At 44.5% G+C, this 24,340-nt stretch overlaps 1 protein-coding gene across 2 annotated transcripts in view; it reads left to right on the top strand.

The window, feature by feature from the left end:
* The window catches only part of RPS6KC1 (ribosomal protein S6 kinase C1), a 317,521-nt gene that overhangs the window by 229,566 nt on the left and 63,615 nt on the right, over positions 1 to 24,340 (top strand). The window contains exon 16 of one of the 2 annotated variants that reach the window (XM_078440687.2): positions 18,005 to 18,501. The exons of the other annotated variant lie outside the window; for it this stretch is intronic. Within the exon in view, the coding sequence (XP_078296813.2) occupies positions 18,005 to 18,051 (47 nt within the window). The 3' untranslated portion in view covers positions 18,052 to 18,501. Of the gene's footprint in view, positions 1 to 18,004; positions 18,502 to 24,340 lie in introns of those variants that run through there. 2 annotated transcript variants of the gene reach the window in all.

The following is a 24,340-nucleotide window of genomic DNA, read 5'->3' as shown; positions in this document are numbered from 1 at the left end:
AAGCCCTGCTTCTTTGTTGTCTGTAATCCCTTTTGTATACTCCTGACTGTCTGCTTCCATCCTTGCCTCTAGTTGTGTTGGTATTTAGTCTCCATTTTGTAGCCGGGTATCCCCGTGCCTGTATTACTTTCCTAGGACTGCCTTAACAAAGTAACATAAACTGGGTGGACTACAACAATAGACATTTATTCTGGAGGCTGACAGTCTGAGTTTGATAAGTTGTTTATAGATTTTAGATACTAACCCCTTATCTGATGTGTCATTTGCCAATATCTTTTCCCATTCTGTCAGTTACCTTTTAGTTTTGCTGATTGTTTCCTTTGCTGTGCAGAAACTTTTTATCTTGATGAGGTCCCACTAGTTCATGTTTGCATTTGTTTCCCTTGCCTTCAGTGACGTGTCTAGTAAGAAGTTGTTGCAGCTGAGGTCAAAGAGGTTGCTGCCTGTGTTCTCCTCTAGGATTTTGATGGTTTCCTGTTTCACATTGAGGTCTTTCATCCATTTTGAGTTTTTTCTTGTGTGTGTGTGTATGGTGTAAGAAGGTGGTCCAGTTACATCTTTTCTGCATGTTGCTGTCCAGTTTTCCCAACACCATTTGTTGAAGAGACTGTCTTTTTTCCATTGGATATTCTTTCCTGCTTTGTCGAAGATGAGTTGGCCATATGTTTGTGGGTCCATTTCTGGGTTTTCTATTCTGTTCCATTGAGCTATGTGTCTGTTTCTGTGCCAGTACCACACTGTCTTGATGACTACAGCTTTGTAATATAGCTTGAAATCCAGAATCATGCCTCCACCTTTACTTTTCTTTTTCAAGATTGCTTTGGCTATTTGAGGTCTTTTGCAGTTCCATACAAGTTTTAAGATTGTTTATTTTAGTTCTGTGAAAAATGCTGGTGGTATTTTGATAGGGATCATATTAAATGTGTAGATGCTTTGGGTACTATAGATATTTTAACAATGTTTGTTCTTCCAATCCATAAGTATGGAATTTTTTCCCCCATTTCTTTGTGTCCTCTTGAATTTCTTTCATAAGTGTTCTATGGTTTTCATTGTCTCATATAAGTATGGCTACTCTGGCTTTCTTTTGTTGACCATTAGCATGATAGATGGTTCTCCCCTTACTTTCAATCTGAAGGTGTCTTTAGTTCTAAAGTGGGTCTCTCGTAAATAGCATATAGATGGATCTTGTTTTCTTGTCCATTCTGTTACCCTATGTCTTTTGATTGCAGCATTTAGTCCATTGACGTTTAGAGTAAGTACTGAAAGATATGAATTTATTGCCATTCTGTTGCCTGTAGAGTTGGAGTTTCTGGTGGTGTCCTCTGGTCCTTTCTAGTCTTTGTTGCTTTTGGTCTTTATTTATTTGTTTATTTATTTTCATCTTTTCTCCCCTCAGAGAGGGCTGAAAATTTCTTGCAGGGCTGGTTTAGTGGTCACAAACTCCTTTAATTTTTGTTTGTCTGGGAAACTTTTAATCTCTCCTTCTATTTCAAATGACAGCCTTGCTGGAAAAAGAATTCTCAGCTGCATATTTTTCCGATTCAGCACATTGAATATATCTTGCCACTCCTTTCTGGCCTGCCAAGTTTCTGTGCATAGGTCTGCTGTAAACCTGATCTGTCTTCCCTTGTAGGTTAAGGACTTTTTTTTCCCCTTACTGATTTCATGATTCTTTTCTTGACTGAGTATTTTGTAAATTTGACTATGATATGCTTGTTGATGGTCGGTTTTTGTTGAATCTAATGGGAGGCCTCTGTGCTTCCTGGACCTGGGAAAGTTTTCTGCTATGATTTGCTTACATAGCCCTTCTACCCCTTTTCTCTCTCTTCATCTTCTGGGCCCCCTGTGATTCTGATGTTGTTCCTTTTTAATGAGTCACTGATTTCTCTAATTCTTAAATCATGCTCTTTTGCCTTAGTCTCCCTTTTTTTTCTCCTGCTCCATTTTTTCTCCATAGGTTTGTCCTCTATATTGCTAATTCTTTGCTCTGCCTCACCCATCCTTGCCACTGTGGCATCTATTTGAGATTGCAGCTCAGTTATAGCATTTTTTAAATTTCATCATGGCTAGATTTTACTTCTTTTATCTCCACAGAAAGGGATTCTAATCTATTTTTGACTCCAGCTAGTATTCTTATTATCATGATTCTAAATTCTGGTTCAGACATCTTGCTTGTATCTGTGTTGATTAAGTCCCTGGCTGTTGTTTCTTCCTGCTCTTTCTTTTGGGGTGGATTCTTTTGTTTTGTCATTTTGAAGGGAGAAAAGGAATTAATGAGGGAAAAATAATTAAAAAATTAAAATAAAAAAATTAAAATTAAAAAATTAAAAACAACACACACACACACACACACACACACACACACACACAAATCAAGTAAATGATGCTAGATCCTAGGTTGTTTTGGTCTGGGGCCAGACAAGCCCCTTGAGAGGGGCTTCATAGATTAGAGAAAAAAGGGGAAAGAAAAAAAAGGAAATCGTTTGAAAATTTGAAAAAATGAATACACTGAAATAGAATAAAATGAGGTGATTAAAGTAAAATAGAATTTGAAAAAAATTACACAAAAATAAAAAACATAGTAGAAAAAAATTAAAGAAAAATATTTTTAATAAAAATTGAAAATAAAAATAACTTTTCTTTTTCTGTATTCAAGAAAAAGGAAAGAAATGAAAAATAGAAAAAAAAGAAAAAGAAAAAAGAGGAGAAAATTGAATAGATGGACCAGTGAACAGACTGAAATCTGATTGAAATTACTTCATTTTCCCCTAGAAGTCAAACTATGAAGCGCTTTATAGTCCATAAAGTAAGTAGGCAGAGAGACTTGTGTTCCTGAAGACCGAGGTTGGCCCAGTTGGGCGGGGCTTAGTGTAATGACTCTGTTCTCCACTAGATGGCGCTGATTAGCTTACTGGGGTGGATTGTCGGGGTGCTCGTTCATGTGTGTGCGCGCGCGCATGCGCGGGAATGGTGACAATGGCGTCACCCAGCTACCTAGTCTCTAGTATCAGAACTCTGTTCTCTCTGATCAGCAGTCGCGCACCCGTCCTTTGTCTTTGGTTTCCGTCCACTCCCTACTTTTACACTGTCCGTGACCAAGCCCCAGGCAGCACCTCCCTCCCGAGTTTTGTCTCAGATGCGGCTGTTTTTCCCGACTTTTACTTCTGAAGGACTGCGGCTTTGACCCGTTCTGCCCCTCTGCGAGAGGGCCTCACCGAGCAACGGTCGAATGTCGGCTGCACCCAGGAACGTTCGCAGGACTGTGCTGCTGCCGTTGTCCAGAGACTGCGGCCGGGTGCCAGCCCGCCCCAGAGAAAGTTCACGCAGTCGTGAAGCAGCAGAATTTCAGGGATTATGGCAAATCACAACACGCATCTGGCACCAGGCTTCACCCCCAACGACCTTGTTCCAGCACCAGCGAATGTGGTTGTTCTCTGGGGTCTGCTGGGGTCGTTGCTTTGGTGGGAGCTATACAGCCTTTATCAGATGTTCTCCCAGCAGGGGAACCGCCTCTCCCCTGTGGTCTGAAGAACCCTGGACCTCACTCTGCTCCTGGGGATTCACCCTTCCCAGCAGAGCACCATCAGGTATTGTGCTGCAGAGTTTCAGACTCTGCACTCCCCGTTTATAGAGTCTTAATGGAATTTAAACTCTCTCCTTTCTCCATTCTCCCTTTTTAGTTCAGTCCCTGCAGCTGTTTCCACCTTTCCACTTTGTCTCCAGTAACTTTTGGCGGGGGGGGGGGGTGCTTTTCCCATATTCTCCCCCCACCCCTTGCCCCGTCTCCATCCTCTCTCCACATGCAAAAACGGCTCCCTGCCCTCCGCAGCTTCTCTCTCCCCCAGTTCACCACTCTGCGCCGTGTACCTGCTGAGTTCTGTGGTTCAGGTTGTGCAGATTGTTGTGTTAATCTTCCAATCAGTCTTCTAGGTGTGCAGGATGGTTTAGTGCTGGTGTGGCAGTATTTCATGGATGCGAGACACACACGAAAAACTTCCGTGCTGTTCCGCCATCTTGGCTCCTCCTAGTGTTCTATAGTTTTCAGAGCGGAGGTTGACAGTCTGAAGTCAAGGAGTTGGCAGGGCCATGCTCCCACTGAAGCTTCTAGGAGAAGATCCTTCCTTGCCTCTTCCAGCTTCTGGTGGTTCCAGGATCCCTTGTTTTATGGCAACATAACTCCCATCTCTGCCTCTGTCTTCATGCATCTCCTCCTTGTGCTTCTGTATTTTCACACTGCATTCTTCTTATAAAGATACTAGTTAAATTGGATGAGAGCCCACCCTAACGGCAGCATCTGAACTTGATTTCATCTGCAAAGGCCCTATTTCCAAATAGGGTCACATCCACAGATAACAGGGACCAGGACTTCAACATATCTTTCTAGGGGACACAGCTTAACTCCCTCAAGGAAATTGTAACCTTCTTGAAACCTAGAGTGTTTGATGTACCCCCTTAAGCAGTGTTTCCTAAAACCTTGAATAGGGAACAGGAATCCTTAGGTTCTTATTGAAATGAGGGTCTTATTGTCAAACGCATTAGAGAAACACTGTATCTATGTCCCTGACTTAAGATGCTGATTAGCATATTAAAGGCTCAGAGAAATCTTGCTACAAAGTATCTCGCTTAAATCATACTTATCTTCACTAGTTTTTTTGACCACAGGGACTTTTTCTGCTCCAAGTTGCCTCTGTTAACAGCAATGGAATATACTTTGGGAGAATATAGGCCCATTGAATGATACTTGTGCCATATGAATTGTCCCAAATGAGGTAAGCAGAATGATACGGCATTTAGTTGAGCAAAAAAAATTTTTTTTGGATAGCATGAAATGTGCCCTGTAGAATAGGAGCGGTTTTTAAAAGACTCAATTCTGAGTGCTACTTGAATTCAGCCCAGATTTGGATGGAATGGCTTGAAGCCCTCCCCATGCTCCGTCCACTCGCCTGACCCCTGAATGCCATGTTTCCTCATTTGAAAACGGGGACAAGCATATACATATCTTCAAAATGCACTGTACATAATTACTACTTGAGCCCAGCAGTTTAACCAGGAGAATCAATGAAGTCGGTACATCCTTATGCTCTTCTGTGCTTTCAATCACAATGATTTTAAATGAAGTGTAGAATGGTGAGGTGCCTGGGGAAAACTTGATTTTCTGCTTATATTTAAAGGAAAAGAATGGTGATAATTTTCTAACAATAACAAAAAATCCTCTTTTTGATCCTTTCAACATCCTGTGAGTTCTTTCTGCATCTTTTTGCAAAAAGTTTAATCCCCGGTGGGCTCCTTGGCAAACTTGTGATGGTTGACTCCTTCCCCCCTCTGTCCATTCATGTGATTTGAGGGCCACCAGTCCATTCCAGTCTAGTCTTGTCACTACTAGCACGGGCAACACCTGAGTAGGAAGGTCAGTTTCTTGGCAAAAATGCCACATGTTACACTGCAAAGCTGAATAAAAATGTTTTTTTTGAATCAGGGGTCTGCCCTGGTTTACGATAGAGCTGGTATAGTTTGTAAAAATAGATACATTAGAGGGATATTTCATAAAAGGAATTATTTGTTTTTTAAAATGTACAACTTGGGGGGTGTGAGGGTGGCTCAGTCGGTTGAGTGTCTGACTTTGGCTCAGGTAATGATCTCACAGTTTGTGGGTTTGAACCCCATGCTGCATTGGGCTTTGCGGTGACAGCTCAGAGGCTGCTTCAGATTCGGTCTCAGTCTCTCTCTCTGCCCCTCCCCCCTTTCTCTCCCTGTCTCAAAAATAAATAAACATTAAAAAATTTTTTAATAAAAAATATACAACTTGGAATTTGCTGCAAGTTCCCTTTGAATAGTAAATACTCCTGCTGCATTTCAGCTGAGATTTAATTTACAGATATCTGATTTCTCTACACTTTCTGGATCCTATCCGTAGATGTGGAGAGTGGTTAAGAGCATGGGCTTTGACGTCAGGCAGACCTGTGTTCAAATCCTGACTAACTGCTCTCCTTGCATACCTGTAAGTTGTGCAGATGACTTACTCAGGGGAAGTAAAATGGGAATATAACACCTACCCCAAATGGTTATTGTAAGGACTAAATGAGATAATGGTTTAAACATCTTTTCCTGGTATGTAAAGTGTTTAGCTCTGTTCCCAGCATATGCACAATAGAATGTTTATAAAAAGCTTAGCTAATCACTCAATAAGTTTAGTTATTATTACCTGCTACCTTATAATAATCATTTATGTCTTTCATTCACTTAAGAAATAGTTATTGAGGGTCTATTCCATGCCAGGCACCATTGAAACTGCTTGGAATATAGGAGAGAATAAACAATTTCCTGCCTGCCTAGGATTAGCTTTTGTTTTAGGCAGAGAGTGGCAATTAACAAATTAATAAGCAAATGGTATGTCAAATTAATAATAGTGATTCTAAGAATCACTCCTGAGAAAATTAAGCAGGATAAGGTAGGTAAGGCATGCAGTGTGTGTGTGGGGGTGCTGGTGGGGGTATGGGGGCTGGGGTTGTGGGTTGTTATTTTTGATACAATGATTAGGGAAGGCCTCACCAATCATATCATATTGGAGTAGACAGAAAGGAAGCGAGGAAAGAGCCTTCGGGAATAAGAAGCAGCAAATGCAAAGGCCGTGGGCTAGATTTGTGCATGGCGATGTCTGAGAAGCTGCAGGAAGTTAGCATGGCTAACTCCCCTTCCAAGGGGAGGATACTGGGGGTGAGATCAGAGGGGACCCCTAAGTCAGCTCAGGGGGTCTTGTAGGACCCGGTGTGCACTGGGGAGTTTATCCTGCGGGAGATGGAGCCATTGGCAAGTTTTGAGCTTTTGAGAGGAGTGATAAGATCTGATTGTTTCCAGAGGACCAATCTGGTGACGCTGTTGAGAATATATTATATTGCGATATGAGTAACTCACGATATGTATAAATTTAAATAATGGGCATAACTCTTTGAAGAAAGTGTTCTGTGACTGATTTCTTGTCTTGTCTCTCTAGCCCTAGTCTTCCCCATCCTATTGCGCACTCTTCTTTTGTATTTGCCCAATTCCCAGGGCAGCTAAATATCCTTGATGTTAAGGGCAGTGTCTTAGCTTGGGACACCATGACAAAATACCGCAGACTGAGTGGCTTAAATGACAGACATTTATTTCTCATATTTGTAGAGGCTGGCAGTCCAAGTTCAAGGTGTTGGCAAGGTAGGTTTTATTCTGAGGCCTCTTTATTGGTTTGTAGACTGACCTCCATCTTCACTGTGTGCTCACATGGTGGAGAGAGATGCTGTGCCTTCTAGTAAGGACACAAATCCTATCATATCATGACCCTGCCCTTATGGCTACATTTAACCTTAATTGCCTTCGTGATGACTCTTCCTCCAAATACAGTCACATGGGGAGGTTGGGGCTTCAAAATATGAATTTGGGGGTGACACAAACATTTAGTCGGTTAACAGGAAAGAAGTGGCATATAAGAGTTTAGTTCTTTTTTTTAATCAAAGTTAGTTAACATATAGTGTAATAATGATTTCAGGAGTAGGATTTAGCGATTCATTTCTTACCTATGACACCCAGTGCTCATCCCAACAAGTGCCCTCCTTAATGCTCATCACCCATCTGGCCCTTCCCCCCACCCAACACCTCACCAGAATCCTTCAGTTTGTTTTCTGTATTTAAGAGTCTCTTATGGTTTGCCTCCCTCTCTGTTTTTATATTACTTTTGCTTCCCGTCCCCTGTGTTCATCTGTTTTGTTTCTTGAATTACACATATGAGTAAAATCATACGATATTTGTCTTTCTCTGACTGACTTATTTCACTTAGCATAGTACACTCTAGTTCCATCCATGTTGTCGCAAATGGCAAGATTTCATTCTTTCTGATCGCCAAGTGATATTCCATTGTGTATATATATATATATACACACACACATATATACATATATATATATATACACACACCACATCTTCTTTATCCATTCGTCAGTTGATGGACATTTGGACTCTTTCCATACTTGGAAGTATGGAAGTACTCTTTCCATACTTGGCTATTGTCGATAGCACTGCTATGAACGTTGGGATTCATGTGCCCCTTTGAATCAGCATTTTTGTATCCTTTGGATAAATACCTAGCAGTGCAATTGCTGGGCACTAGAGTATTTCTATTTTTAAGTTTTTGAGGAATCTCCATGCTGTTTTCCAGAATGGCTGCACCAGCTTGCCTTCCCACCAGCAGTGCAGAAGGGTTCTCCTTTCTCTGCATCCTCACCAACATCTGTTGTTTCCTGAGTGGTTAATTTTAGCCATTCTGACAGGTGTGGTTTTGATTTGTATTTCCCTGATGATGAGTGATGTTGAGTATCTTTTCATGTGTCTGTTAGTCATCTGGATGTGGATGTCTTCTTTGGAAAAGTGTTTATTCATGTCTTGCCTATTTCTTCACTGGATTATTTGTTTTTGGGTGTTGAGTTTGACAAGTTCTTTATAGATTTTGGATACTAACCCTTTATCTGATATGCCATTTACAAATACCTTCTCCCATTCTGTCTGTTGCCTTTTAGTTTTGCTGATTGTTTCCTTCACTGTGCGTATGCTTTTTATCTTGATGAGGTTTCAATAGTTCCCTTTTGCTTTTGTTTCCTTTGCCTCTGGAGACATGTCAAGTAAGAAGTTGCTGCAGCCAATATCAAAGAGGTTGTTGCCTGTTTTCTCCTCTAGGATTTTGATGATTTCCTGTCTCACATTTATGTCTTTCATCCATTTTAAGTTTTTTGTTTGTTTGTTTTTATGTTGTAAGAAAGTGGTCCAGGTTCATTCTTCTGCATGTCGCTGTCCAGTTTTCCCAGCACCACTTGCTGAAGAGACTGTCTTTATTCCATTAGATATTCTTTCCTGCTTTGTCAAAGATTAGTTGGCCGTACGTTTGTGGGTCCATTTCTGGGTTTTCTATTCTGTTCCATTGTGCCAGTACCATACTGTCTTGATGATTACAGCTTTGTAATACATCTTGAAATCCAGAATTGTGATGCCTCCAGCTTTGGTTTTCTTTTTCAGCATTACCTTGGCTATTCAGGGTCTTTTCTCATTCCATGCAAATTTTAGATTGTTCTAGCTCTGTGAAAAATGCTGGTGTTATTTTGATTGGGACTGCAAGAGTTCAGTTCTTTTTAACCGGAATGGAGAGTATGCTCATTTAGCTAATATAAAAATCTGCCACTCCTCTCTTAGGAGAAACCTAGCAATCACTGTCATTGGCCCTACTAAGGCATAACCTAGCGGAGTTGCCCTAAATATGATAACATCTACCAGGGGATTGACAGCTGGGGAGACCAGGATCACATTCCAAAGGCCTCTATAGGGATGGTTTTATCAGATTATATGTTTTCCCCTTGTTTGTTTGTTTGTTTGTTTATGTGTAATTAACATGCCAGATTGCACTGAGGAGTTTTAGAAGGAGACCATCATGGGCATCTCCTCAGCAGGCATTCTGCAGGTTGTAACCTGTACAGGGGTTCCTGCCCGAGGGGGGCTGAGCGGGGGCTGAAGTCCAGCCAGGCTCTTGTTGCCATGCCCGCACCCTTATGGACCATGTTGGCCTGAAGGGTGCTATTTTCTAATTCAGCTGCAGTTTCCTGACTACCAGAGTGTGATGGGACAGTGAGCAGCATCTTCTCTGTCCTCAAAAGAAATTTCTTTCCAACGTGAGTATCAGAAATAGCTGTTGCTTCCCTTGGGCTGCTGGTGTGTTTCACATCATGGATATTTAGAGCTTTGTCTTCCTCTTCCCATGGACTATGAGAAAACTTAGAATGAGGTTGGAGCCTTCCTGGCAGCAAGTTGATTTCATGGTAGGCAGTCTGGATGCTACTGGCCCTTTCCACACAGGATTCCTGGCCTCTTTGAGTGCTGTGGATGGGGCTGGGACACCTTAAAAATTTATTAATTTGAGAACATGTGTTATGCACTGCTTGGACTGGGTCATAATTGAGTTTTGGTCTGCTTAGGTTAGGGCAATATTATGACAAGTTTGCATTCATTCACAGGTATTTACTGAGTGATCACTGTGCTGGTCACAAAGTAGGGATGAAGAAGACAGGCTGGGGATTTATCCTCAGGAGCCTGTACGCTAATCAGGGAGGAGGCAGGTAAACACGTGACCAAGCTGATTATAGTTTGGGACAGTGCCCTACAGGAAGCAAGCAGGGGCTCTCATGGAGAGTTACTGTGTGTGTGGTGGGGAGTAGGAGGTAGGAGGGGACGGATTAGGAGAGCTTCTAAAGAGCACGAATTTAAATGTTATATGTTAAGTTCTGAGCTTGGTGCCTGACCCACGGTAAGCTCTCAATTCTCAAAAAGTATTTTTGTTATTATCAACTGTCACCTCTCCCTCAATACATGCTGCTCAACACACGGAGGCCAGAGGCACACGTTGCCAAGTTCGAAGGGACGCCGAAGCTTTGCAGATGTACCGGCCACGGACAGTTGGGGAGCTTCGGTTTATGATAACCGGATGTTTCTTTCTCCTCCTTCCCTCTTGAAAGGCAGGCCTTCCTTGTTGGTTGGTACTAAGGGATGGCCGTACATCCCAGTTTGGGTTTGTTTGTCATTTGAGCCCTTTCTCCAAGCCATCATCCCCAAGCACTGATCTGTGGCACTGCCCCACATCTTTAAGGCTGTGTTTTCCTGACCACACATTTCAACGCATACCCACTCAGAACCAAATGCAAACAATTTTGAATTCGTATGGGAGTAGTGAATAGCAAAAGGCCCTTCCTTGCAGAGTTAATAATATTCCGTGTGCAGGAGAGTTGTCAGATGGATTAAAATATATCCCTTCTAACGTCATGTTTTCTATCACTCTCTGAGCTTCTGAACAGTCGGCCTCTCTAGTGGAAGAGGGAAGGATTAGGGCCTGAGGCTGGGAGTCTGGGTGAGTCTAACAAGTTGACTTCATGTTCCTAGGAATGATGCAAGGCCGCTCACAGCGTACGAGCTAATCTTGCTCAAGTACTCAGAGAAGCGGAGGGTATCCATCTTGCCCACAACTCAGTGCCTTCCCTTGGTTACCTAAGGGAGCCCACTTACAACTCTATTACCCGGTAAATTAGGAGAGCGGTTCAGTCAGGTATATTTATCATGAAGAGAACTGAAGATAATTAATACACTGCATTGAATGCAAATTGCACCCACAGTACTTATCTCATTTCCAATTAGCACAAATGTTACAGCACTGCAGGCTTGTTATGGTTTTACCATGGGCTGGGTAATTAATTTCTGTGAGCCACATATCAGGCACCTGGTAATGCCGTTTATTAATAAATGTCACCCCAGGTATCGGTTTGTTAGAAGAGGTAAATAAATGGAATGTGCAGTTGTCTGCCCTGTGCGAATCTATTTTTACACCTCGCTGAATCTTTTCACTTGTTTGTTTATTGACTTGAGTGACTCCTGAGATTACAATGGCAAATAGAAGAAGATTCCCACCTGTCATGTGGCCTCGAAGAGGGGATTCCCTTTTCTTCCCCCTCGGGGATAGTCAGGTCGGTGAGTGGAGTTAGTCACGGGCAAGTTTGTGTTGCTTCAGAAAACGTTTTCCCAGATGAGACCCATGGGGAGAATCAGAAAGCAGCGACTTCTCCTGGCATCCCTGTCCCACCTGACAAGACTCTCTCACTTGACTCCTCCCCATCTGTGAATCTTGGAGGAGAGGAGATCTTCCAGACCTCCTTATTGGTGCCGCCATCCTGTCTCATCCTGGCCCCCTTTCCCTGTTCTGCTTCTCATTTGCACTCTTACTTCCTAAAAAGGGTTCTGGTCACCAACTCCAATGTGTGCATGGGGGCTGTTTCCCCACCCTGCCGAGCAGTCCTTGGACACCAGCGTGGCGTCCTACAATTAAACGCAATTCTGGCACAATCTACAAGGAGACAGCGTTGGATTCCACCGGCTAAGGGCTCAGTCCCGCAAGACTTTAGATGCCAGGTGCAAGCCCAGCTTCTCACTTGTGCTTCTGACCGACCCACCGTAAATCAGAGGCTCCCATGATCTCCTTCCCCTCTGGACTTGATTAATTCGCCAGAGTGGCTCACAGAACTCAGGGAGATATGTGCTTACATTTATCAGTTTATTATAAAGGGATATGACAAAGGACACAAAGTAACATCCGGATGGAAGACATGCATGGGGCAATGTATTTGGGAAGAGTGTAGAACTTCCATGCCGTCCTGGCATCCCACTCTCCCCAGATCACCAATCACGTGTTCACCAACCTGGGAGCTCTCCAAACCCTTTCCCTTTGAGTTTTTTTTTTTTTAATAGGGATTCTTTTTTTAAAAAGTCAATTTTATTATTTATTTTGAGAGGGAGCAAGCAGGGGAGGGGCAGAGAGAGGGAGAGAGAAAGGATCCCAAGAGGCTCTGCATTGTCAGTGCAGATCCCGATGCAGGACTGGAACCCATGAACTGTGAGATCATGACCTGAGCTGAAATCAAGAGTCAGGTGCTTAACCGACTGAGCCACGCAGGCGCCCATGTCCCTTTGAGATTTTATGGAAGCTTCATTACATAGGCATGGTTGATTAAATCACTGGCCTTTGGTGATTGATTCAACCTCCAGCCCCTTCTCTTCCCTGGAGGTTGGGGATAGGACTGAAATTTCCAACTCTCTGGTCATGTGGCTGGGTCTCCTGAAAACCAGCCCCTATCCTTAGGTACTTTCTAAATGTCACCTCACTAACGTAACAAGACACATGTTTGTCTTCTGTCTTAGGAAAAGCTCAGTGCTAGAAATGGGGCCAAAGACCAAATATATATTTCTTATTATAAGTCACAATGCTAGAGCTAACTAACCTGTGACATTGGGGCTCTATCATAAGGAGATGGGTAGGACTTGAAGGCCTTCGATAAAGCTGGGTTATTGAGCAGAAGTCCTGTATTTCTATGAATTTTTCCATATTTCTGACTTGTATCATCTCCCTCCATATTGGCAGGTGACATTAGATTTTTTTTTTTTTGTAAAAAAAAAAAAACACTAATTAGCAGATTCTGACTGCATACTTACTATGGGTCAGGAACTTTCAGAGCTGGAGGGCCATGGGCTCAAATTCCATTTTATCAAAGTTTTTGTGGTGATGTCAGTTTTGCTGAGTAAACAGTTTCCTGTTTTTGCCCTGAGCCACTGGGCACCATAATCAGAAATCAGTAATTTCCACCCTACATTTTGAATTTTGTTCCTTGAGGAATTTGTCCCTTGAGGGCCCCACTGGGAAGAGCCTCTGCGATCTGAGTTCATGCGATCTGAGTGAAGTGCTTGCCTCAGTGCCTGGTACCCAGTAACTTGGCTGTGACTAGTATGATTGTTTTATCAGCACTGGTGACATTGTCTCATAGGTTCCTACAGGGAGCGATCATCTGTTTAGCAGATATTTATTGAGCACCTACTATGTGCCAGGCACGGTTTTGGCACTGCAGATGAAACAGACAAAAATCCTGGTCCTAGTGAAGACAGGACATATTCTACCGGAGACAGGAAATAAACAAGTTGATCAGTAGAATATATAGTGTGCTAGATAGTTTGAGTGCTATAGAGAATACTAGGTAGGGAGAGGAGACTGAAAGTGGACGGGGGTTTCAGTTTGGAGGTGTCAGCTTTAAATAGGGACCTCAGGAAGGCCTCTCTGAGAAAGTGCTCTTTGAGCCGAGAGAGATACGAAGGAGGTCGGAGTTAGCTCCTAGATGCCTGGGGAAGGAGCCTTCTAGACAGAGGGCATAGCAAATACAAAGGCCCTGAGACAGGAGGAAGCCAAGAACCCCAAGGAGGCCAGCAAGTCCAGAGTGAAGTGAGTGGGAGGAGCTGGAAAAGAGGAAGTCTCAGAAGTTATAACGGCTGGTTGGGCAGGGCCTTGTGGGAGGTTCTGGGAACTTCGTAGTTTGCTGTGACATAGGGTATGATAGAAAGATATTGAGCAGACGGAGATGAGATCTGATCTGGATTTTAAGAGGCTCTCTCTGGCTTTCATGTTCAGAAAACGACCATAGAAGGACAAGGGCAGAAGCAGGGAGACCAGTAAGGAGATGTATTAGTTTCTTATTGCTGCTGTAACAAATGACCACAAATTTAGTGGCTTAGAACAACACAAACTTATTATTTTACTGGTCAGGAGGCCGGAGTCCTAACATCAAGGTGTAAGCAAGACTGTGTTCCTTCTGGAGGTTGTACAGCAAAGTCCATTGACCTTTGCAGCTGCTAAAGACTGCCTGCACTTCTGGACTCTTGGCTTCTTTCCTTGTCTTGAAACCAGCAGGACAGCATTGTCATCTCTCTTTCTCTGACATCTGTTTTCGTTGCCCCATTTCCTTCTTTGACTCCAACCCTCCTCTTTCCCATATAAGGACCCATGTGATTAAGTTGGCCTCATCTGTATAATCCAGGATCATCTCTCTGTCTCAAGATCCTTAAATTGATCACATTTGTAATGTCCTTTTTGCCATGTAAGGTCTTCACAATTCGGGGGGATTAGGATGTGTTCATCTTCAGAAGGCCATTATTCTGACTACTGTAGGGGTTAGTGCATTTGTGTAGGTGAAGGATGAAGGTGGTTTGGGCAAAGGTAGTGAGAAGCAGTTGGATCCTGGCTATATATATCCAGCTGCCTCATATCTTGGGCCAGTTTCAGCATGGAAGCTTCCAGAATTCTGTGGGTCTGTGGCATAGGCATCCCCTTTTTCATTGTCATTTAAGCTGACTTGGGCCTATTTCTCATCCCCCTGAAACTAAGGAACCATAGACAGTTGTGGTGGGAAGGAACTTCAGAAGCTATCAAATCTCCTATTATACCTTTATAAATTCTTGCTTTGTCCTGGGCCCATTGATAACTTCTTGAGTGGTTTTTACCAACTTTATATTCTTTTATTGATCCATTCAGCATTTCCTAGGCATCTGTTGAGTGTGCTGGTCTGTGCTATGTAAAAGTAGAAATAGAAAATGTAAGAGTCATGATCCTTATCTCTGGGAGATAGGGACCTATTTGCAATCTCTTTGGAAAGAAATCAGAGAACAATTTTAGAGCCAAATGTGAATGAGAAATGAAAAATGCAAGATTCATGCATCAGTACCAAGGGAGTGAAGAATGTGGAGACGCTTCTTGGAAGAGATAACAACAGGTCATGGATTTTTAGTTTTCAATGGGGACCCTGTCAAGAGAATTGCCAGCTTTTAATTTTGCTAAGAATGAGCATTAGAAAAATTCTTACCATCCCTATTCCTATCATTTTATAATAGGTAGGACATTTAAGCATCCAAGATATAAAAAGGACGTGATCTCAGAATAAAGGGGGAATCTCTTGCATAAAACATTTTTAGCTTTATAAAACCTCAATGCTTTATTTTTCTCATTTCATGAGAGTCATTGTGGATTGGCACACCTCAGCCTAGAGACAAAAGGTTGTTTGGGTTGTTTATAGTTTGGATTTCTGACTTCATTGAACGTGACTCTCTCCTTGTATTTCTTTGGGCTCTGACTTCAGATGGCTGGTGATCAGATGACCAGGATCTGGTGTCTTGCTTGTGGATATTCTTAATTTTTTTAATATTTATTTATTTTGAGAGAGAAAGAAGGAGGGGCTGAGAGAGAGAGAGAGAGAGAGAGAGAGAGAGAATCCCAAGCAGGCCCCACACTGTCAACACAGAGCCTGACGGGGGCTCAGTCCCACAAACCACAAGATCATGACCTGAGCTGAGATCAAGAGTCAAACGTTTAACTGACTGAGCCACCCAAGTGCCCATTGTAGATACTCTTGAACTTTGTCCTGCTACTGGCTCCTTTACCAGAGGGAATTTGGGGAGGCCAAGGAGGGAAGAGAAATGAAGACCAGTTTGCACTGGGGCATCTGTGGCCATCTTGTGGTGAGCAAGTGGTTGGCCCAAGTGATCGTCTAATTCGACATGGAGATTTTGGGATATTCTGTGGGGTTCAGTCGTCATGATTTTGTTAGTTTCCCATGGCTTTTACAACAAATGACCGCAAACTAGGTTGCTTAAACAACAGAAGCTTATTCTCTTATAGTTCTGGAGGCTGAAGCCTGAAATCAAGGTGTCAGCAGGGCCATGCTCCCTCTGAAGGCTCTAGGGAGAAAGGCTTCCTCACCCTTCTTAGCTCCTGGGGTCGGCCAACAATTCTTCATATTCCTTGGTTCACAACTGCCATCACCACAGTTTCTGCCTCTGTCCTCCCACAGTGTTCTCTCTGTGTATCTACCCGTCTGTATGTTTGTCTCCTCTTATAAGAACATCAGTCACTGGCATTAGGGCCCCTCTAAGCAAGCAACCCCCCATCTTAACTAATTATATCTGCAAAGGCTGTATTCTCAGATATCACATTCTGAGGTTCTGGTGGATTTGAATTTTGAGGAGACACCATTTTGGGCTGAAGGGTGTTCCTTCAAAATTCATATATTGAAGACAAGCCCCAGTACCTTAGAATATGACTGTCTTTGGAGATGGGGCCTTAAAGCACGAGCTAGGGAAAAATGAAACATTGGCGTGGGCCCTGATCCAATCTGACTGGTGTTCTCATGGAGGTTAGGACATGCAGAGGCAACCAGGGATGCCCACACGTGAGGAAAGACCACGTGAGGACACATGAAAGAGGCGGCCATCTTCAAGCTGAGAAGAGAGGCCTCTGGAGAAACCAAACCTGCCAACACCTTGATCTTGGACTTTCAGTCCCCAAAATGGTGAGAAAATAAGTTTATGTTTTTTAGCCCACTTAGTCTGTAATATTTTGTTATGGCAGCCTGGGCAGACTAATACAGACACCATTCCATCAGTCCCATGCCTGATAGCCTTTATTTTTAGCTTAGGCAACCCAGTGTATGATGGAGGGATTCCAAAGTGGATCTCCAGAGGTCTGTGCTTTTTGTTACCATTTGCTCCATATCTGTTCCTACGTATGGGATAGATGTGCCGTGCTTGCAGGGTGGGCTGGCAAGGGAGGGGAGGGAATGGGTGCTTTGACACCAGATGCTGTGAGATGGCAGCACTCACATAGACATCCGGAGGCCATTGTCACTGGGCAGATTCTGCTTAGGTAAATTATGGATTTGCCACGTTGAGTGTTCTCTTTAGTCCCAGGTTCAGCAGCCATGTGTACATATTAGGGCCTGTGAGAGAGGGCTGGGGCGGGGGTCCTAACAGCACTGGTTTCCCTGCTCCCAGCCTCATTATGGCTCCCAAGGAACTCTGTCTGACCCAGGCCAGCCCTGCCCCCTTTCTGCACCCAGTAAACATTGCCGGTTTGCTTTCTCATGAATATGGATTTCCATCATCCCTCACTGTAGGGATAGATGTTGGGGGCAGAGCTGTTGATTACATTTTCAGCCAATCATGCCCATTAGCAGCGAAGAGCAATGGGCATTATGCCTCTTCAGTGAGGAGCCATTTGCATTTGGTTGGGCCCTGCTTTCTTTCTGAGCATCCATGGACCCTCAGCGCACTCAATTACTCCTGCATCCGGCTCTTCCTCTGTGATGCTCTTTTGCTTTCTAAGTGTCTTGATTGGATTCGCCAAATAGCTTGGTGCTAACTACAGCTGCTTAGCATATCCCTGGGTGGAGGGTGATAAGGACATCAGGGCTTGGGGTGGCTGAAACCAGCAGGAAGCTAAGATCTTTTCCTTTCTCTTTCTGCCCACACCTCTCCCCACCACCCCTACTGAAAGAATCCCCAGTCGTGTGGAGGGAGTAGCCCCAGCAGGCCTGGAGGTACATGCTGGTACATTTTGCATCTTTGTAGGTGGGGGAGCTAGAGGCCTTCCGCCCAGAATTCCTTGTCCAGTTCCTGATTCTCCACCTTGCTCCTGGGAATGTTGGTTTCCTGGCTGCTTTGGGGCTGGAGGAATCTCTGGGGTCTGGCCCAGTTAGATGCCAAGTATCCTGCACCACTTCGACTTCCGAGAAAGAGGCGGGGGGTACTTGGGCCTAAGCAGAGCCCATCGGGAAAGCAGTCTCCCCTTCTTTTGCAGATATTCCAGCGGAATCATCGGGCCATATGGAAAAAACGGAGGCTTGACCTGGGAGGCGGGCGTTTTCACGTCCTGTTCACAAATCCTGGCGATCAATAATGTGGGAAGACAATGGGAATGCCACAGGGTCTCTTTCTGTCTCTCGCAGGATCATGTTATTTTTAACCCCCTTCTGCTGCCTGTGGTCCTCTGGAAAGCCTGTCTCCAGAGTCACAAACGTTTGTTTGCTCTTCTTAAGGTTGAAGCCATTTTCCCTCCCTGCTCTGGGCATCGCCTGTACGTACCCCCCTACCCACACCCCCCCCCCCGCCCCGAGTTCTGCTGTGTTACTGGGGATGCCGTTTTGTTTTCTTTCCCTCCTTTGTTTTTGCCTCTTCAAGAAAATGAAAGTGAGCACCTGAGAAAGAGAGAGAGAGAGAGAGAGAGAGAGAGGAAGGCAGAGGGGGAAGACTGCGAGCACCAAATGATCTGAGAATGATAAAGGAAGGTTACCTGTGTGTTTGTCAACAAGACGAAATAAATAAGAGCAAAAAAAAAAAAAAAGGACAGCAGTCAAAGGCAATCAAATATGTATTTAATTAAAGCAAACATAAAAATAAAAGTTACATGTTGAATCAATAAACTGCACTTTTTTCTACATGCATTTTGAACAAGACAGATCAGAATCTTGCATGATGAAGACATAATGTGTCATAATAATTAGGAACACAGACAAAAGAACAGCTAATCAGCATGCAAATGTATGCAGTTCTGGTGATTCAGATGAGGCAGATTTCTACCTCTTTTTTGCTTGATTCATCTTCATTGCTAATCATCTGAAGGCTGCCAAATGTTCACTGACACTAATGTATTATAGGTCAAGAGAGGCAGGTCTTCACCTATTACCCCCCCAAACAATATGCTTCCCTTCCCTGTTTCCTCTTCAGGATTTTCAGCAATCACTGCCAGATGCAATCAGACTCCTTGAATAGGAGCAACTGAGGCTTGTTTGTGGCTCGGATTCATTAGAATCAGGAGGCTGAAGAAAGGAATAAATTACTTAATTGCACAAAAAAGTTGCAGCCAAAGTGACGGAGAGAGAGACTGATTGTGTAGATGCGCATTAGGCCACTCTTGGAATGGGGCGTCTTAGAATAGCTGGTAGTTTGGCCTCACAGATTCAGACAGATTTGGGTGTCCTCCAAAACAGATGGCTCCACATACCATCTATTCTTCTCTTTGTCAGGTTTTACCATTTATTTGATCTTGGCCCCTCTCTGATGCTGGTTGTATTAGTTGTAACACAAATATGCATTCAGATCATATCCATTTAGTCTGGCCTCTCTCAACTTCTGTTCTTCATCTTTCTCTTTCTTTTTTCTTTTCTTTCTTCCTTTCTTTCTTTCTTTTTTTTCCTTAGAAGATGGTCAAGTAGAATAAAACCCTTGCTGTCCACCTCCTGAATGCTCCTTCCCATGAAATGCAGGGCATGGGTGGGAAGTTTGCACGAGCCTGTGGTGCAGGGACGTGAGCCCAGCCTGAACAGAGGAGGAGGGAAGAGTTGCTTCAATGGGGCAAAGAAAGAAAAAAAAATAATAAGTCAGTGTGTTTTCAAACCACCGGGATATCTTTCTGGCCTCGGACTAACAATCTGTTTAAAGAAAAAAAAAAAAAAAAGCACACTATGAACCAGGGCTGTTCACACAGAACCAAGGAAGAAGAGGAAACAAAACCATGCTGAAGAGCCTTGCAAATGCTTCCTCCCTTTCCTCGGACACTCTGGCATGTGTCTCCAGCCATGGCGCCTCTGCCTCAGGCCTTCTACTCAGGTTTTTGGTCATGTGCCCGACTTGCGGGTGGTCTTAAGGTCTTGAAGAAGTCACTTCACTTTCTCTCTGAGGTCCCTGCATTGCTCGTAGTTGTCCCTCTCCGTGTGTCTATGTGTGTATATGTGGGAGTGGGCCTGTGGTTGGGGGGGGGAGTTGTTTGGAGGAACGGGTTGATAGAAGACAAGAGGCCCTGGCAGGGAAGAGATTGGGAGAGAAAGAATTATGATAGATTTTTATTTGGGGGCGGGGGGGGAAGCATGAGAGAGAGAGAGAGGGGACTGTTCTGGTATTGTTGAAAAAGCAATGGGCTCAGTTGGTTTATCCAGCTGTGTTCTGTCACTTCTTCTCTCAACCTCCCTTTGCTCTTGCCAATCAGTGTTCCCTCGCCTGACAGTCTGTTTCTGCAGATCTTTCCGAGCCTGGGTCGCCCCATCATTCGGGTCTCAGCATCAAGCCCACATCCTCAAAGGGGCCAGCTCTGCCCTCCTAAGGTCAATTAGTGGCCACCCATCCACTGTCATCTCTACCTTGTTACCATGTTTTTATTTCCTTTATAGCTTTTAGTACTATCTGAAGTTTATTGTTATAAACACTATTTACTTATTTATTTAATTTTATTTACGTGTATACTATCCATTGGCCTATTAGAGGTTAGGTTTTGTTTGCATTTTAGTCTCCTATCCTCAGTGTCTGTACCCAGGTCTGGCCTTCGGCAGACACGCAATACCTATGTGTTGTTTAAAACAATTATTTCTGGAAACAAAGGTCGCCTAGAGATCAAGTCACATTAACCGTCAACTCCAAGAGGTTCCCCCAAGTTATTTACGGAGTCGTGATACCGTGGCAGATTTTGCTAGAGGCTAAAGTGTGGGCCACTGGTCTCCTTTGGTTGTAAAGATATTTTTCCCCTTTCCCCTTAATTGATGGGTAAGCCAGGTGGTGGCTTCTTGGAAAGAAAAGACATTTCTTCTTTTGAGTTCACGGTTCATGTTGTGTCTGCTTGCTATGAGCTGGGAGTCCGCCATCTTTGTGGTTCTGTGCCAGCCTCTGGGTGGGAGCAGGAAGGCTGGAGGTCTGGGTGATGTGAGGAAAGTGGGGAGGAGGAAGAGGAGAGCAGAGAAGGGGAGATGAGAAAATGAGGACGTTCTAGACAAAGGAGGGTCAGAAGGCTCCTCCTCGGGTTGACATTGCAGACGTTAGACTCTGGAAATTAGAGACACTGCAAAGGACCCTCACAATAGCTGAAATGCTGAGTGGAGTGCCAGGTTCATCTCTATTAATTATATGGCCTAACCGCTTTCTTTTCCAGGAGCTGAATAAGCCGAGAGGGTCATGGGGAAAGGAGTTTCCTCCTCTGGTTGGATCGTGCCCTTTAAAAATTCTTATGTAGACCAAGGTTCCAATTACTAAGAGTTGCATCTCCCACCCCGGAGCCCTATTCAGGGCTGGTTGTGAGTTGTAGCAGGGAAGTGAAGGAGAAGTCCTTGTCTGCTGATTTAGCGTATCACGTGGGCCATTAAAAAAAAAAAATAAAACGAAACAAGTTCTTCTTTTTCTAGAACTTGCCGTGACTGATATAAATGGAAATTAAATTCATCTTGGGGCTTGTTTTTCTTTCTGTGTCTTACAGTTGGAATGATTCCTTTCTCCCAGGAAGCTCAGCGAGGCATTTCCCAACGGCCTTGATCTCATTTCCAACTTCAGGGGACCCACGGGGTCACAGATTTACGGGGAGAGGAGCGGGGGGCAGGTCCTGAGTGAGCAGCTCAGCTCCGGGCATTTTAATTCCACATGGAGTTGGCAGAGAGAAGGCCAGAGCAGGCCCCAGACCATCTAATCCCTTATCGCGAGGACCCCAGCTCCATGCCAAGAACTCGACTTTTGGAGAATGGCAGTCTCCTTGGGGGAGGCTCTCATCTCTGCAGGAAGCCAGCAGGCAGAATGGACACCACCAGATAGAGCCTTCTGTAGCCAGTCCAGAGGCATCTGATTATTCAGTGGATGATTTTTTTTCTGGTCCAAATAAGCCTCATATCCCTTCATCAGAACAAAGCTGGGCTTTCCCACTCTCCGGCTGGCGGAGATAGCTGTCTTAGGCTCCTTGGAAAAAGCTCCATGGTTACCTTTCTTTCCCTTTTCCTTAGATCTTTTTGTTTGTTTGTTTGTTTTCTTTCTCATAAAGTAAGAAAGACATTCTTCTGTGCCTTGGCAGACAGCTGTCTGAGGTCCTTCCTCTACTGGGGTCTCACCGTTGGAACCCCCCCACCAGCCCCTCCCAGTCAAACAGGCCACAAAAGCTCCTCCTGCCTTGCTTTCACACCGTGTCTGAGGGAAGGAGCTGATCTCTGCGCCAGCAAGTGAAACCTTGGCACCCTCTCAAAGAAACCTGAAGTGAGAAGGGTTCAAGAGGGAGGTCGCTTTGTGCCGAAAACCTCCCGCCGCAGTCTCCCCACCAGCTTGTCCGAGGGCCTCCTGTGGGGGCACCGGAGAGGTGGGAACTTGGTGGAGATTGTGTCCGCCCTGGCTCCTTTCACCATTGCTTTAACTTTAAAGAACCTGAAGTAAAAGATTCCCATGGGATAAAGGAGAAACCCAAGCCCACTCCCCTCCCGTCCGTGCCTGCTCTGGATTGGAGATTTCAGTCTCAAAATGCCTCACTTCCCCTAACCACCAAGTTAGTTCACTGACCCTCTACCTGGAAACGCCATAACCGAATGGCCTCTCTGTTCATGTCACAGGTTAATGTTTCTTTAGCACAAATACACATTTATTGTCAGAAGCCGGGGAATCAGATAATTAAATCACCATCCTGTTGGAGTCCAGGAGGCAAGAGAGACATGTAAAAGATTAACTTTCAGTCCAGGGTGATGGGTAGCTGGATGTCTCTGGCTTAGCCTGGAAGTTCCCAGGCAGAAGCTCTTCCTGCATTGGACCTGCTCCATGTGCTATTGAGGTTATTAAAGGCTCTTGATCCTGGTGACCCATGGCCCCACCTTTCTCAGACTCAGGGGTAGGGAAATTGGCAATTAAACCCCAGTTGGTGTGACTATTAGAAGAACAGAGAACCACCCTGAACCTCTTCTCATTTCACTCATGCAGGGTGGTGACCAGTTCTGAAGGCAGAGGAGGAAACTTCCATGATGTCATGGGAACAGGTGCTACTATCCACTATTGCCCCTTTTCTTGAAAAAGGTGAATAGTGAAGGCTCCATGTTTTAAATGTCTAACTCTTGGGTTTGAATGTTTTCTTTCTCCCCTGGGAGGAGAACTTCTCATGGCATCAGCAGCTACGTTCAGAATTAATTGCCAAAGCGAGAGGAGATCACATCTCTGTTGCGCAGCCGTTCACAAGCCAGGGAAACTACAGGAAGAGTAGAATCAGAAGGTACATTTTATCTTGGCACATGGAAGAAGGAAACAGAGAAAGATGGTGGTAATGGTTGTCTTTTTTGTCATTTGAAGGAAAAATAAGGAGAAATGAGCATTTAGATATTGCTTGGCCCATGGTAGGAGGTGAAGAAGTATCCCTCTGTGGGTGCTAATGTCCTGGCACAGGAGACTCATGAACTAAAGTCTCTCTGGTTTTCTTTTTGTTGTTATTTATTTATTTATTTATTTTGAGTGGGGGAGGAGGGGAGGGGCAGAGAGAGGGAGAGAGAATCCCAAGCAGGCTCCACACTGTCAGCACAGAGCCCAATGCAGGGCTTGGTCTCATGAACTGTGAGATCATGACCTGAGCTGAAATCAAGAGTTGGACACTTGCCCGCCTGAGCCACCCAGGTGCCCCAAAATCTCTCTGTTTTAATGACATGTGGAGGGTCCATGCCTAAGAAGAATGTTGGACTTGATGAACTCTAGGCCCCCATTCTTTTGTTTTAAAATGTTTTTATTTATGTATTTATTTTTGAGAGAGAGAGAGAGTACAAGCGGGGGAGAGGGGCAGAGAGAGAGGGAGACAGAGAATCTGAAGCAGGCTCCAGGCTCTGAGCTGTCAGCATAGAGCCTGATGCGGTGCTCAAACTCACGAACCATGAGATCGTGGCCTGAGCCAAAGTCGAACGCTTAACCGACTGAGCCACCCAGGTACCCGCCACCCACCCCCAACATTCAACTCTTCAAGTTCCACTTGTCTATAAGGTAATCAACATCATTGACTCGGTGCCCCTTCCATGCAGGAGGTGGTGCCCCTCCCGGCTGCCAATGTCTGCTTTGCTCTAGTTGGAATCTGAAAACTTGGGCCAAGGAAATGAAAGCGATGTGGGAAGAGTATTGGATGGTGGGGTCAAAGTCATTTTAAGTTCAGTGTGGGCAATTATTCCTTGAGCAACTACATGTTACGGCCCTGCCCCAGTGCTCGTGTGGGGAGGTGGGGACGAAGAAGCTGAGTGGGGGCTTGCGGAGGTCCTCTGTGATGAGGCCGGACAAAGTTGGAACAGGGCCTCTGCACGGGAGACCCCACAGCCCTGGGGTTGCTCCTCATCTGTTAATGTCTTGGGGCTGGTGGGCTCAGACAGGCAGGGCTAGCCGC

The sequence above is a fragment of the Panthera onca genome, chromosome F1 (genome assembly GCF_046562875.1).
Source record: "Panthera onca isolate mPanOnc1 chromosome F1, mPanOnc1 haplotype 2, whole genome shotgun sequence".
Lineage (NCBI taxonomy): Eukaryota > Metazoa > Chordata > Mammalia > Carnivora > Felidae > Panthera > Panthera onca.
The sequence above is the reverse complement of the archived record's forward strand: the minus strand, read 5'-3'. Positions and strand labels throughout refer to the sequence as shown.